The sequence below is a fragment of the Pecten maximus genome, chromosome 18 (genome assembly GCF_902652985.1).
Source record: "Pecten maximus chromosome 18, xPecMax1.1, whole genome shotgun sequence".
Classification (NCBI taxonomy): Eukaryota; Metazoa; Mollusca; class Bivalvia; order Pectinida; family Pectinidae; genus Pecten; species Pecten maximus.
In genome coordinates this window covers 32,574,020-32,590,176 of record NC_047032.1, presented here as the reverse complement: position 1 = coordinate 32,590,176, position 16,157 = coordinate 32,574,020, and the positions used below count along the sequence as shown (strand labels likewise).

The following is a 16,157-nucleotide window of genomic DNA, read 5'->3' as shown; positions in this document are numbered from 1 at the left end:
GGTTTAGGTGGTTTGTAACACAGTGTTGTAGGTATTGTGTGTTAAGGTGGTTTGTACCACAGTGTTGTAGATGGTGTGGGTTAAGGTGATTTGTACCACAGTGTTGTAGGTATTGTGTGTTAAGGTGGTTTGTATCACAGTGTTGTAGGTATTGTGTGTTAAGGTGGTTTGTATTAAGTGTTGTAGATGGTGTGGGGTAAGGTGGTTTGTACCACAGTGTTGTAGATGGTATGGGTTAAGGTGGTTTGTATCACAGTGTTGTAGATGGTGTGTGTTAAGGTGGTTTGTATCACAGTGTTGTAGATGGTGTGTGTTAAGGTGGTTTGTATCACAGTGTTGTAGATGATGTGGGTTAAGGTGGTTTGTATCACAGTGTTGTAGATGGTGTGGGTTAAGGTGGTTTGTATCACAGTGTTGTAGATAGTGTGGGGTAAGGTGGTTTGTATCACAGTGTTGTAGATGGTGTGGGTTAATGTGGTTTGTATCACAGTGTTGTAGATGGTGTGGGTTAATGTGGTTTGTATCACAGTGTTGTAGATGGTGTGGGTTATAAGGTGGTTTGTATCACAGTGATGTAGATGGTGTGGGTTAAGGTTGTTTGTATCACAGTGTTGTAGATGATGTGGGTTAAGGTGATTTACTGTAGTATTGGATATTTAGTTCACTATCACCGTCGAGGAGTAAACAATGGCTGTTACAAATGTATATAAATCACGCCACAATTTGTAGTTCATATAAAAAAAATCCAAACGTGACTGCTCTGTACAGAAGTTTTGTCAGAGAAAAATAAGTTGTAATGACGAAGCGAGATTTGTATAAAATGGTGATTTTCCTATATTTCAGACTTGTGTAAACCACTGTTACTACATAAGGGATGACAAACAAGGTATATAGATATCGTGTGTTATCCGAAAATTTACATCAACTGATAAAATCAGTCTAAAAGTAAACAGGACGTGCAAATACTCAACCTTTTTTCCGCAAAGTTGTCAGGTTTTAAAGATAAGAACATTCTTCATCCGTCATCCTTCATGTTTACATACAGCATGTTTTAGTTGATCAGCGAAAAACGGAAATGATGTGTACCTTTGTGTATGGTGTTGGAGATAACATAAGTGTATGGCCTATTATATCGAGTTATTGCCCTTCATTGTAAATCTTTTGCTTACTAAGATAGAATTATCAGTAAATCCATCGACTTGGTACTGGAAAGGTGTGTTGTGTTGTTCATCACTGAAAATATGATTGATTAAGCCAGTTCTTCAACGCACCTCTCAACTATAACATAAACACCAAAAACTAAGTTTTGTAAAATCAATGACGTGTTTCATCACCCACATGAACTCAATACAGAGAAGTATTAAGTATTTTAACATCAATACAGTTATCGTCACATTACTATATCACGAGTCGGTGTTGTACTATAATAATTATTGTTAGCGAGCACTGTGTAGGATTAGTGACGAAACACTAAAAACCAACTGGCACGAACACACTCATGTATGATTGATAAGATTATTTAATTAGAGTTTTAGATTAATTATATACACGTTATTACACCGGGTTGGTTAGCATGCTCCATATTTGGTCAATGTTTGTTTAAAAAAGTCTAATATAAAAACAAGTCCGTTAGTATTAATTCATGCCCTGCCAACCGGGGTAAAAATAATCCGTCATATCTGCACTGAAGTCCTTCAGCAATGGACTTCCCTGTTTAGCGACATCTGTGTAGTAGATTGTCTCCCCTTTGTTGATCCAGCTGGCCCACCACCCGAAGGTCCCTACAGTCATTACAGTATGGTTACACAGCGATAGAGCGCACATGTCTACCTCCCGCGAGTTGGCGTTCATGTGTATAACGTCACTTCCGTTTATAAATTGTTTACACCACTTGATATCCTCCTTATTTGGATTAGTGAAAACTAAAAACAATGTATTATTATATTTGTCTCTGAAATATTGCATGGCCTTTTCCACATATTCAGCTGAAGCGACTTGGTACCCGTACTTGATTTTGTCTTTTTTCAAATAATCACCTCTTCTAATATGAACACCGACCACTGTAAGTTTTGCGGCCTCGTTTTGCCACGATGAAGATTGTTTAAAGTGACTAGCAACTGCCTGACGGAGAACGTCTGTGGCCTTTATTTTTATAAAATATTTGAAAACAAACTGTGCTCGTATATCCGCCTCAACATCTGCAAAATACTGCCAAGACTGGAGATAGGATTTATGCTTGATATTCTTAGATGACGTAAATCCTGTTGTTTCTACGTTATAAGCACACGGTCTGTATTCAAAAATCTCAATCGCACTGTCACAGATACTCCGATCTTGAATGGCTTTCTCTGTGATGTTGAACAATCTATACAGTTCCATATTTCTATAAACTCCGATGCCCATGCCCTTTTCCTTCGCCATCCCGTAAATTGACGCATACATGAACATGAGATTCCCGAGTCCCCCTCTAAAGTGAGGACACAAATGGCCGTACATTTGAGGCTGTGGAGATTTGGAGTTCGGCAAATGTTCCGAAAAATTCCGGAAATTTCCGAATAGGCATAATACATTGAGTATAACACTGCAGACGAAAGCCGGTAGTATAAAATCTGAAAAAAAAAACATAAAAATTTATGAAATGAAACACATTCAAAGTTTTATATAATAAAATAAACTCACGAACTAATGAGCTATACAAACATAATTCAGTGAATTTTATCCATTACACAACATAGCCATGATGTTACGCTCTCAAATGTCTATAACCTATGATAAAGCATTTGTTTGGCCGTATATGACTTTTTACATGAGGAAATAAACATTGATTATCGTTTTACCTTGAAATACAGATGGTTGTGAATAATACAAATATCACACAAATATGGTATACATTTTGTATATAGAGAGATGCATTTCAAACGTCAAAAGTACTTTCATAAGACACTATAATAAAAATGGCAAGCGGACTGTTTTAGGAAATATTATTCAAACAATTGGTTTGAAAATGCCCTTCTTACTATAAACAGCTGTCTTAGTATTATCCAGTAGGAACATTTTTATTTACAGAAAATCCTTCTTATATACATATCTGTAAGGTGAGCACAACAATCATCAAAGTTTATGTGTATATAAAGTCGAATCCGGTCAAACCAATCCCCCTGTTGCAGGAGATCTGCAGTATTTTATAATGTGTTGTAGGTATACGATGATATTCTTATTCACATTTCATGAGATCTGGAGTATTTTATAAGATATAGGCTATGAATACGATATCCTCACTAATTTCACAATCAGGCGACCTGGCATATTTTATAAAGTGGTATATGTACACATTTTATATATTAAGTACATGTATATATTTGTATATAATTTACTTTGGCGTGTTATACAGCATACTAGTGATTGTTACCTTGGATACCAGAAGTCTGTACTCACCACTTAATAGTCGGGTGTCCATTGTTACCATGGATACCAGACTGTACTCACCACTAAATCGTCGGGTTTTATTGTTACCATGGATACCAGACTGTACTCACCACTAAATCGTCGGGTGTCCATTGTTACCATGGATACAAGACTGTACTCACCACTAAATCGTCGGGTGTTAATTGTTACCTTGGATACCAGAAGTCTGTACTCACCACTAAATCGTCGGGTGTTCATTGTTACCTTGGATACCAGACTGTACTCACCACTAAATCGTCGGGTGTCCATTGTTACCATGGATACCAGACTGTACTCACCACTAAATCGTCGGGTGTCCATTGTTACCATGGATACCAGAAGTCTGTACTCACCACTTAATCGTCGGGTGTCCATTGTTACCATGGATACCAGACTGTACTCACCACTAAATCGTCGGGTGTCCATTGTTACCATGGATACCAGAAGTCTGTACTCACCACTTAGTCGTCGGGTGCCCATTGTTACCATGGATACCAGACTGTACTCACCACTAAATCGTCGGGTGTCCATTGTTACCATGGTAACCAGAAGTCTGTACTCATCAATAAATCGTCGGGTGTTCATTGTTACCTTGGATACCAGACTGTACTCACCACTAAATCGTCGGGTGTCCATTGTTACCATGGATACCAGAAGTCTTTACTCATCAAGAAATCGTCGGGTGTTCATTGTTACCTTGGATACCAGTCTGTACTCACCACTAAATCGTCGGGTGTTCATTGTTACCTTAGATACCAGAAATCTGTACTCACCACTAAATCGTCGGGTGTTCATTGTTACATTAGATACCAAAAGTCTGTACTCACCACTAAATAGTCGGGTGTCCATTGTTACCCTGGATACCAGACTGTACTCACCACTAAATAGTCGGGTGTCCATTGTAACCTTAGATACCAGAAATCTGTACTCACCACTAAATAGTCGGGTGTCCATTGTTACCTTAGATACCAGAAATCTGTACTCACCACTAAATCGTCGGGTGTTCATTTTTACCTTAGATACCAGACTGTACTCACCACTAAATCGTCGGGTGTTCATTGTTACCATGGATACCAGACTGTACTCACCACTAAATCGTCGGGTGTTCATTGTTACCATGGATACCAGAAGTCTGTACTCATCAATAAATCGTCGGGTTTTATTGTTACCATGGATACCAGAAATCTGTACTCACCACTAAATCGTCGGGTGTTCATTGTAACCTTAGATACCAGACTGTACTCACCACTTAATCGTCGGGTGTTCATTGTTACATTGGATACCAGAAGTCTGTACTCACCACTAAATCGTCGTGTGTTCATTGTTCCGGTTTCTCATAGTCTCATGTCCTGGTCACAATCTAATTGTAATGGAGGATAAATATAGGGTTGATAAATAACGATATGTATCGATACATCTCTATCATGATTAGAAATATTGATATATATTGATAAACTTCTATCATGATGAGAAATCATAATATATATCGATAATTTTCTATAATTATAAGAAATCATGAAAAATATTGAAAAACTATTATGGTTAGAAGTCATGAGATGTATTGCTAAACTTCTATCATGATTATAAAGCATGACCTACTCTATATTGACTCCTACTTTGGTTACACATCACGGTACATTAATCGCATTTTGGTTAATGTCTATCAACATTTGAAAACATGACGCATATTAAAAAACTTCTATCTTAGTTATAAATTATGATGTATAATAATGTATTGTAGATTCTCTCCAAATTAGAAATCAATTCATATATTTAAGTATCAGCAGGGTCACTCAAATTTCAAGTGGAGAAAACACGATATTAAATACAAATTCCTTAAAGAATATCTAGACTGTTGTTCATATAAAAACAAAAACAAACAAAAACAGATAAGATCGTGAGAATATGATAAACCCAACTTGTTTGATCTAAATTTCAAAAAAGAAAAACTCTCCTGGTACCAGACCTACCAAGCAGGGTTGTACAAAAGACAAATTCCCTGGTACCAGAACAACCCAACAGGGTTGTACAAAAGACAAATTCCCTGGTAGCAGACTACCCAGCAGAGTTGTACAAAAAACAAATTTCCTGGTACCAGACCTACCCAGCAGGGTTGTACAAAAGACAAATTCCCTGGTACCAGACCTACCCAGCAGGGTTGTATACAAAAGACAAATTCCCTGGTACCAGACCTACCCAGCAGGGTTTTACAAAAGACAAATTCCCTGGTACCAGACCTACCCAGCAGGGTTGTACAAAAGACAAATCCCCTGGTACCAGACATACCCAACAGGGTTGTACAAAAAGACAAATTCCCTGGTCCAGACCTACCCAGCAGGGCTGTACAAAATACAAATCCCCTGCTACCAGACATACCCAGCAGGGCTGTCAAAAAAGACAAATCCGCTAATACTAGACCTACCCAGCAGAGTTGTACAAAAAGAAAAATCCCCTGGTACCATGCCTACCAAACAGGGTTGTACAAAAGACAAATCCCCTGGTACCAGACCTACCCAGCAGGGTTGTACAAAGACAAATCCCCTGGTGCCAGACCTACCCAGCAGGGTTTTACAAAAGACAAATTCCCTGGTACCAGGCCTACCCAGCAGGGTTTTACAAAGACAAATCCCCTGGTACCAGACCTACCCAGCAGGGTTGTACAAAGACAAATCCCCTGGTGCCAGACCTACCCAGCAGGGTTTTACAAAAGACAAATTCCCTGGTACCAGGCCTACCCAGCAGGGTTGTACAAAAGACAAATCCCCTGGTACCAGACCTACCGAACAGGGTTGTACAAAAGATAAATTCCCTGGTATCAGACCTAACCAACAGGGTTGTACATGAATCGTAGAATTTTTAGTTTTCGAAAAGATACCTTGTGAAAGCTACATAGGTGTATATACTTATATATATCTCTTATATATATATATAGAGAGAGAGAGAGAGAGAGAGAGAGAGAGAGAGAGAGTCTTAGATGAGTTCTCTTTTAATGTGACATTATATAAAATGTCTCCTATACATACCTTACAACATTGCTGTTGTTTCTAGCTCCATTTATAGAGTCTAGTTCCATTATAATTCATTTTAAATAACAATACTTCCTTGCTGACCCTGATTGCAGCCTATGTTTACAATATTTTAGATAATATATCATGTACGAGGGCTGAGTGATAAGTTGCGAGTTAAGGATTTGAACTTTGCCTGACATATTGTATTATTTTTCAACGTAATCCCCTTCAGTATCTATACACTTTTGCCAGCGGTGGTTAAGGGCCTCAATGCCACTTTTATAGAACTCCTTTTCTTAGCATTTCAGAAAGTCATCCACTGCATGTTATAGTTAGGGTGCCTGAAATAGCTGTTTTCAGTTTTGAAAATAGATGAAATGCTGATGGAGCAAAATGAGGTGAATAAGGTTGATGCTCCATCAATTTAAAGCTATAATCGTGAATGGCAGTCATGGCAATGACAGATTCTTCACCCTACCCGGTTTTGTCCATTTTGCAAAAGCCTTTTGTCTTGTTTTCTAGTATATTGTCGATCAAACCAAATGAAACCAGTCCTTGGATACACGGCCCTATATAGTCAGAGAATAGTAGGACATAAAAAGAACATCCTTGAGTACCTCCATGTGTACGAGGCTCACAACATATCAATCAACCCTCGTACATATGTATATATATATTCCACTTGTACACTATTTCACTCAAGTTTTAATCACTTATAATACCGGAAAAGATATATATACACTGTACATTCAACAATTCAGTTCTAGTTGTCCCATATCTACATAGCATGTGTGCATATGTGTGTATATATGTGTATATGTGTGTATATGTGCAGTTATGTTGATATTTTAAGTAACATGTTAACAACGAAGAGATGTATTATCAATTGTTATTACGCTCGTGGTCCGTGTGACTTTATTTTGATGGGTCAGTAAGATTGGTGTGTGACCACCATACGTATTGGCGCTATTTCTGATGGTCCAGTTAGACTAACGTGCATAACCGTGTGACCCTGTATGACGTTATTGTGTTGATGGACCGTTATGACTACCGTGTGGCCCTGTATGACGTTATTGTGTTGATGGACCGTTATGACTACCGTGTGGCCCTGTATGACGTTATTGTGTTGATGGACCGTTATGACTACCGTGTGGCCCTGTATGACGTTATTGTGTTGATGGACCGTTATGACTAAAGTGTGGCCCTGTATGAGAGTATTGTGTTGATGGACCGTTAAGACTACCATGTGACCCTGTATGACGTTATTGTGTTGATGGACCGTTATTGTGTTGGTGGACCGTTAAGACTACCGTGTGACCCTGTATGACGTTATTGTGTCGATGGACCGTTAAGACTACCGTGTGACCCTGTATGACGTTATAGTGTTGATGGACCGTTATGACTAAAGTGTGGCCCTGTATGAGAGTATTGTGTTGATGGACCGTTAAGACTATCATGTGACCCTGTATGACGTTATTGTGTTGATGGACCGTTATTGTGTTGGTGGACCGTTAAGACTACCGTGTGACCCTGTATGACGTTATTGTGTTGATGGACCGTTAAGACTACCGTGTGACCCTGTATGACGTTATTGTGTTGATGGACCGTTAAGACTACCGTGTGACCCTGTATGACGTTATTGTGTTGATGGACCGTTAAGACTACCGTGTGACCCTGTATGACGTTATAGTGTTGATGGACCGTTATTGTGTTGGTGGACCGTTAAGACTACCGTGTGACCCTGTATGACGTTATTGTGTTGATGGACCGTTAAGACTACCGCGTGACCCTGTATGCCGTTATTGTGTTGATGGACCGTTATTATTGTGTTGATGGACCGTTATTATAGTGTTGATGGATCGTTATTATAGTGTTGATGGACCGTTATTGTGTTGATGGACCGTTAAGACTACCGTGTGACCTATACGACGTTATAGTGTTGGTGGACTGTTATTATTGTGTTGATGGACCGTTATTATTGTGTTGATGGACCGTTATTATAGTGTTGATGGACCGTTATTATAGTGTTGATGGACCGTTATTATAGTGTTGATGGACCGTTATTATAGTGTTGATGGACCGTTCTAGTGTTGATGGACCGTTATTATAGTGTTGATGGACCGTTATGACTAAGGTGTGGCCTGTTATAAGTTAATTGTACCTGTGTTACGCTGATAAGTACTCGTCCTAAAGGTGTTTTAACAACTTTATATACACGGAGTGTTCGAACATCCATACTTCGGATACTTGATCTCATCTACATTATTCGATGCTTTGAATAACAACTTTTAACATGTGACTTAATCATTTATTATTGAAGGGCCCACTTTTCAAATTCTTATTATCCATTTTTGTACAGGTATCTAACATGAATTAAAGTCTAGTAACCTATCGTGTGATAAACTCACATTTTAATTAACAAAATGGTGACAATGATGACAATACATACCTTCAATGATAATCCTCCTTTATAGTCCGTCACGATGTCATCTACCGTATCCGAGTATAAATACACAATTGTACAACATGGCGACATGCAGTGCTCGACACGGTGTCTGGTCGACATGACCTATTGACCTATGACCTTTCCTGTGTAAACATGCATGCAAACAACACGCGCTCACGGTAGATGACGTATATCGATGTGAAGACCAGGTTTTACCGTCGAGGATAAATTTATCTTAGTTAATTTATGCAGGCAAAACAGGTAATGTTTAGGTAAGAACCAGGCGACATTACTCACATTTGATAAAGTTATCACTGAATTAATGTAAAAACAAAAACAAGCAAAAAATAAATAAAAACTGAAAATTTTAATTAAAGAGATAAAAACAATACACTCTTTATATTTGTGTGTTTCATACATACACTACTGACGTTAAACATGAGAACAGTTGCTCAGGTACAGACAGACTAAGTAATGAGGGGATATTGGAAACGCAGGTAATGTTAACCCTTAGTCGTCCTAAACAGCGATAAGTTGTGAACCTGATTAGCAACACAGGTATATGTACAGGTGCGATACAGGCGATTCGTGTCTGTTCGTACCCACGTAGGTCGTGGACGGACTTTGTTATCGCCGTGATAAGGAGAGTATTGACCTTAGGCAGACTATGGAAATCCTTACAGGACATGAAAAGTAAACGAAGTAAGAATGACCGACAGAGGCAGCGAACATCAGAATTTAATATAACCTTGGCACTTCATGTTACAGAACATTCACTTCACATGTTAACACCCAGTGGTGAACTAGTGGAACCGTCCGCGCGGATGAATACAATGGTCAAAATTCCAGAGCCAATAGACAACATAAAAGATGGCGGATGTTCTGAAAAAGACATACACCTGAACACGTTTAAACACACACATACATATATACAGATGTATATGTGTGTGTATAATTCATTATTTATTTAAACTATCTACACCACCAATGATGTTTTGTTATTAATTACATTTGGCCTTCGGCGAATTAATTTTCAACCGAGAGGATCATTAACACAAACTTAGTGATAATGTTCGTTGTTTATCTACTAAACCTTTCTGACTGTTCCATATCCTATGTCTATATGTGATCGTTGGTAATTTACCTGTGTAACTGTTCCATGTCCTATGTCTATATGTGATCGTTTGTAATTTGCCTGTTTGACTGTTCCATGTTCTATGTCTATATGTGATCGTTTGTTATTTACCTGTATGACTGTTCCATGTTCTATGTCTGTATGTAATCGTTTGTAATTTACCTGTATGACTGTTCCATGTTCTATGTCTATATGTGATCGTTTATAATTTACCTATTTGACTGTTCCATGTTCTATGTCTATATGTGATCGTTTGTAATTTACTAGTGTAACTGTTCCATGTTCTATGTCTATATGTGATCGTTTGTAATTTACCTGTATGACTGTTCCATGTTCTATGTCTATATGTGATCGTTTGTAATTTACCTGTATGACTGTTCCATGTTCTATGTCTATATGTGATCGTTTATAATTTACCTATTTGACTGTTCCATGTTCTATGTCTATATGTGATCGTTTGTAATTTACTAGTGTAACTGTTCCATGTTCTATGTCTATATGTGATCGTTTGTAATTTACCTGTATGACTGTTCCATGTCCTATGTCTATATGTGATCGTTTGTAATTTATCTGTGTAACTATTCCATGTTCTATGTCTATATGTGATCGTTTGTAATTTACCTGTATGACTGTTCCATGTTCTATGTCTATATGTGATTGTTTGTAATTTACCTGTGTAACTGTTCGTTGTTTTATGTCTATATGTGATCGTTTGTTATTTACCTGTATGACTGTTCCATGTTCTATGTCTATATGTGATCGTTTGTAATTTACCTGTGTAACTGTTCCATGTACTATATCTATATGTGATCGTTTGTAATTTACCTGTGTAACTGCTCCATGTTCTATGTCTATATGTGATCGTTTGTAATTTACCTGTGTAACTATTCCATGTTCTATGTCTATATGTGATCGTTTGTAATTTACTTGTGTGACTGTTTCATGTTCTATGTCTATATGTGATCGTTTGTAATTTACCTGTGTAACTATTCCATGTCCTATGTCAATATTTAATCGTTTCTAATTTACCTGTGTAACTGTTCCATGTCCTATGTCTATATGTGATCGCTTGTAATTTACCTGTATGACTGTTCCATGTTCTATGTCTATATGTGATCGTTTCTAATTTACCTGTGTAACTGTTCCATGTCCTATGTCTATATGTGATCGTTTGTAATTTACCTGTATGACTGTTCCATGTTCTATGTCTATATGTGATCGTTTGTAATTTACCTGTGTAACTGTTCCATGTCCTATGTCTATATGTGATCGTTTGTAATTTACTTGTGTGACTGTTCCATGTTCTATGTCTATATGTGATCGTTTGTAATTTACCTGTATGACTGTTCCATGTTCTATGTCTATATGTGATCGTTTGTAATTTACCTATTTGACTGTTCCATGTTCTATGTCTATATGTGATCGTTTGTAATTTACTTGTGTAACTGTTCCATGTTCTATGTCTATATGTGATCGTTTGTAATTTACCTGTGTAACTGTTCCATGTCCTATGTCTATATGTGATCGTTTGTAATTTACCTATTTGACTGTTCCATGTTCTATGTCTATATGTGATCGTTTGTAATTTACCTATTTGACTGTGACATGTTCTATGTCTATATGTGATCGTTTGTAATTTACTTGTGTAACTGTTCCATGTTCTATGTCTATATGTGATCGTTTGTAATTTACCTGTGTAACTGTTCCATGTCCTATGTCTATATGTGATCGTTTGTAATTTACTTGTGTAACTCTTCCATGTTCTATGTCTATATGTGATCGTTTGTAATTGATCTGTGTAACTGTTCGTTGTTTTATGTCTATATGTGATCGTTTGTAATTTACCTGTGTGACTGTTCCATGTTCTATGTCTATATGTGATCGTTTGTAATTTACCTATTTGACTGTTCCATGTTCTATGTCTATATGTGATCGTTTGTAATTTACTTGTGTAACTGTTCCATGTTCTATGTCTATATGTGATCGTTTGTAATTTACCTGTATGACTGTTCCATGTTCTATGTCTATATGTGATCGTTTCTAATTTACTTGTGTAACTGTTCCATGTTCTATGTCTATATGTGATCGTTTGTAATTTACCTATTTGACTGTTCCATGTTCTATGTCTATATGTGATCGTTTGTAATTTACCTGTAGGACTGTTCCATGCTCTATGTCTATATATGATCGCTTGTAATTTACCTATTTGACTGTTCCATGTTCTATGTCTATATGTGATCGTTTCTAATTTACTTGTGTAACTGTTCCATGTTCTATGTCTATATGTGATCGTTTGTAATTTACCTGTATGACTGTTCCATGTTCTATGTCTATATGTGATCGTTTGTAATTTACTTGTGTGACTGTTCCATGTTCTATGTCTATATGTGATCGTTTGTAATTTACCTGTATGACTGTTCCATGTTCTATGTCTATATGTGATCGTTTGTAATTTACTTGTGTGACTGTTCCATGTTCTATGTCTATATGTGATCGCTTGTAATTTACCTATTTGACTGTTCCATGTTCTATGTCTATATGTGATCGTTTGTTATTTACCTGTATGACTGTTCCATGTTCTATGTCTATATGTGATCGTTTGTAATTTACCTGTGTAACTGTTCCATGTTCTATGTCTATATGTGATCGTTTGTAATTTACCTGTGTAACTGTTCCATGTTCTATGTCTATATGTGATCGTTTGTAATTTACCTGTATGACTGTTCAATGTCCTATGTCTATATGTGATCGTTTGTAATTTACCTGTGTAACTGTTCCATGTTCTATGTCTATATGTGATCGTTTGTAATTTACTTGTGTGACTGTTCCATGTTCTATGTCTGTATGTGATCGTTTGTAATTTACTTGTGTGACTGTTCCATGTTCTATGTCTATATGTGATCGTTTGTAATTTACTTGTGTAACTGTTCCATGTTCTATGTCTATATGTGATCGTTTGTAATTTACCTGTGTAACTGTTCCATGTTCTATGTCTATATGTGATCGTTTGTAATTTACCTGTGTAACTGTTCCATGTCCTATGTCTATATGTGATCGTTTGTAATTTACCTGTGTAACTGTTCCATGTTATATAACACTTTAAAAATGTCATCGTCCGTTCGTTCTTGGTCTTAGTCGGGATCAGCCGTTTACGACTAGGACACACTTTTGTCAATGTATTGAAGCCTATCAGCTTCCACGAATAACCTAATATGTCATATATGATAACATTATGTCTATGGAAATTAACTTAATTAAAATCAATTAAATCAAATACCGATTTGATTCACTGCATTTGCGGGTACCTGTGTTAGGAATACTGCATATTTCTTACACGACTTGACTGCTGTCGATGTTGATGTTGTGCCATAGTCGATCATGAAGTCATATTTCTATATTTGAACAATGCGTTTTATTATAACTTATCAAAGCAGAACATAAGTTAAGCACTTGAAGTTGATAATTAGATTTTCTCGCCGTCCAGTACGTCTACGGTTTGAATTCGAGGCCGCGTCACAGCTATGTACTTGTGATATCCTGGTACGCAATGTTTACAGTTGTGAGAAAAGTTTCGGTGTCGTACTGTACAAATCTTACAATTGATGTTATAAACGCCATATCAAACATAATAACTCTTTTAATGACACTATTTTTGTTTATTTGTTAATTGATTTATTGGAATTCTCGACATCATGTAGCGGCTGTTTGAAGAGCCTGTCAAAACTGAACAATATGGGTACCTTATCCACTCCGTGACTCGATCACACTTCTAGTCTCCAGTGATACCGTCTCGGTGAGAGGTGAGAACATTATCCACTCCGTGACCAGATCACACTTCTAGTACCCAGTGATACCGTCTTGTTTCAGTAGTTTCTATTATGTTTGATGACGTAGCATTTTTACGTTGCTACCTTGTGTGAAGGAATACTATATAAACTTCATAGTTTTCCTTCACACAAGATAGCAACGCACAAATGCCGGAAGTTATGGATAAACGCTAATATTAGAACCCTGGCCATCCGGGATAAAAGTAATCATACCCATTATCTATAGATAAACGCTAATATTAGAACCCAAGCCATCCGGGATAAAAGTAATCATACCCATTATCTTTAAAACATTGTTCAAAATCCGAACCGGATTTTACAAAATCACGGAAGTAAGTTTTCGTTCCGTTGTTTAAAAATGCGGCCCACCATCCGAACGTCCCCACACTTGTAATCACGTGATCACACAACGTCAAAATGCAGAGATCAACTCCCCGAGAGTTTCCGAACATATAGACGACGTCATTTCCGTTCAGATTTGATTTACACCACGTCATGTCTTCATCGACAGGATTTGTGAAAATCATAAATAAAACATTTTCATATTTAGAACGAAAGAAACTCATAGTTCTGTGAAAATAGTCTGTGTCGGCAACACGGTAGCCATAATGTTGTTTTTCTTTGTCAAGGTAATCTCCTCTTCTTACGTGAACTCCAACAAGCGTCACTTTGACGCTGATTGACAACTGAGTTCGTACTATTGTCTTCTCGATCAATTTCTCTGCTAAATTCATTATTTCTTTTCTAAAAACAAACTGTTTTCTTATGTCGTATTCAACTTCCGCAAAATATTTCCATGATTGTAGAAAAGATAAATGTACAATATCCCTATCTCTGGGAATGTGAACATTTCTGACGTCATAAGCACAATCTTTAGTACTTCCAATGAAACGCCGAGCCTTTAAATAGATCTTTCTGTCAGTAAGTGTCGGTGGTATCAATTCAAATATCTTATAAAGTTCACTATCAACATAGAGACCTACCTCCACATTATTCACTTTAGCTATTCCGTAAACTGAAGCGTACTGAAACATTAAATTCCCAAGACCACCGCGAAAAAATGGACAGACATAAGATTTCCGGATACCGCTGTTCCACTTTTGAATTACAGAAGGTTTTCTACTTCCTGTTCCGGTGAGGACACATGACCAAAACATCACCAGATTGAAAACCAAACTTATTCCAAGGATAATGCAGATGGCGTCTACAAAGAAATGAATACGTCCTTCAAAATATGTTTGATATCGTGTATGAGTAGTATATCAGACAATACCAGAAATGGGCAGCGTTGAAAAGTTTATTGTTTTTTATGTCCTCATTCTCTGACATTGTATCAAATACCCAGTTTAGAAATCTTAGTATTTCAAAACTATAATTGAAGTCATCTACGGCTTTCCCTGTGTGAGGAATCGGCGCCCCGGAAAAGTGATTTCATATCCCAAAGTGCATGTTTATGAAGTCAAGGTTAATATATTTATGACAAATATATAGTTATGTTACAATAAAAAGCAATCCTGGCATGTTCTACTTAGATTATAAATACAACCTAAACATAGTCTTACTAGTCTTACGCTCAACCGATCGAGCTAAAGACAAGTTCTTTCTAACTAGGCCTCTAGCAGGTAATTAGGGTTCAAAAATTAGACCTTACAAACATTTAGCATGTTATTACTCAATCAAGAATCGCATATAGCATTTAAAAAGCTAAGTTTAAATGCACGTACATGTACATCAACTCACTTTATATAGAATATGAAATCGTCATTATCATACACTTTATGAGACATTCATGTTCGGATGAGGGCACTATTACCACGTGACATGATAAAGTAAGTTATCTTCGATATCCAAGGTGATACGGTCACTTCCCCTCGCTGCATCCCTGGACGGATCAGTCACCACCAACTTGTCCATAAAGTAAAAGTTCCCATCCTTTGCAGTTCATTAGATGAATCTCGAGAGTACTATACCTTTAGATTTGACTGACTTTACACTAGGTTGACGCCCCTCTGAGATATAAACGTATCAGCTTAGCGATTGTTCAAGGATTTCCCCGACAACTAACACCAATCAATCAGCTGATAGTTCATATTATATACCTTCCATTTCCATGTGTGTAGAGAGAGAAAGTGACCGTAACCTCTGTAGTATCGAGGATGGATATATTTATAAACGACCCCAAACTACAATGATATACAGAGTGTACATGTATTATGTACAATTTTATGTATGAAGTTTTACTTCGTTGAAGTAAATAATGTGTCACCTTTTCGTAGAATTCGAGATAAACATTTCCC

The 16,157-nt window shown here is 37.1% G+C and overlaps 2 protein-coding genes across 2 annotated transcripts; both read right to left on the bottom strand.

Annotated features, from left to right (window-relative positions):
* Positions 1-1,301: 1,301 nt before the first annotated feature.
* On the bottom strand, positions 1,302-9,057 carry LOC117316898 (galactoside 2-alpha-L-fucosyltransferase 2-like). Its single transcript, XM_033871680.1, has 3 exons — positions 8,902-9,057; positions 4,745-4,804; positions 1,302-2,609 (listed from the first exon to the last, which is right to left on the bottom strand). Exons 2-3 carry the CDS (start codon positions 4,764-4,766, stop codon positions 1,636-1,638), a joined length of 996 nt encoding a protein of 331 aa, XP_033727571.1. The 5' UTR covers positions 4,767-4,804; positions 8,902-9,057; the 3' UTR covers positions 1,302-1,635.
* Positions 9,058-13,283: 4,226 nt separating this feature from the next.
* LOC117316374 (galactoside 2-alpha-L-fucosyltransferase 1-like) lies at positions 13,284-14,894 on the bottom strand. Its single transcript, XM_033870913.1, has one exon. The coding sequence runs from the start codon at positions 14,892-14,894 to the stop codon at positions 14,100-14,102; it is 795 nt and encodes a 264-aa protein (XP_033726804.1). The 3' UTR covers positions 13,284-14,099.
* Positions 14,895-16,157: the final 1,263 nt, after the last annotated feature.

Coding starts and splice junctions, on each gene's coding strand:
- LOC117316374 (XM_033870913.1), bottom strand. CDS start 14,894: ATGTTTCAGTACGCTTCAGTTTACGGAATAGCTAAAGTGAATAATGTG.
- LOC117316898 (XM_033871680.1), bottom strand. CDS start 4,766: ATGAACACACGACGATTTAGTG. Junction 2,610..4,744: donor GAACACACGACGATTTAGTG/GTGAGTACAGAC, acceptor TTTTTTTTTCAG/ATTTTATACTACCGGCTTTC.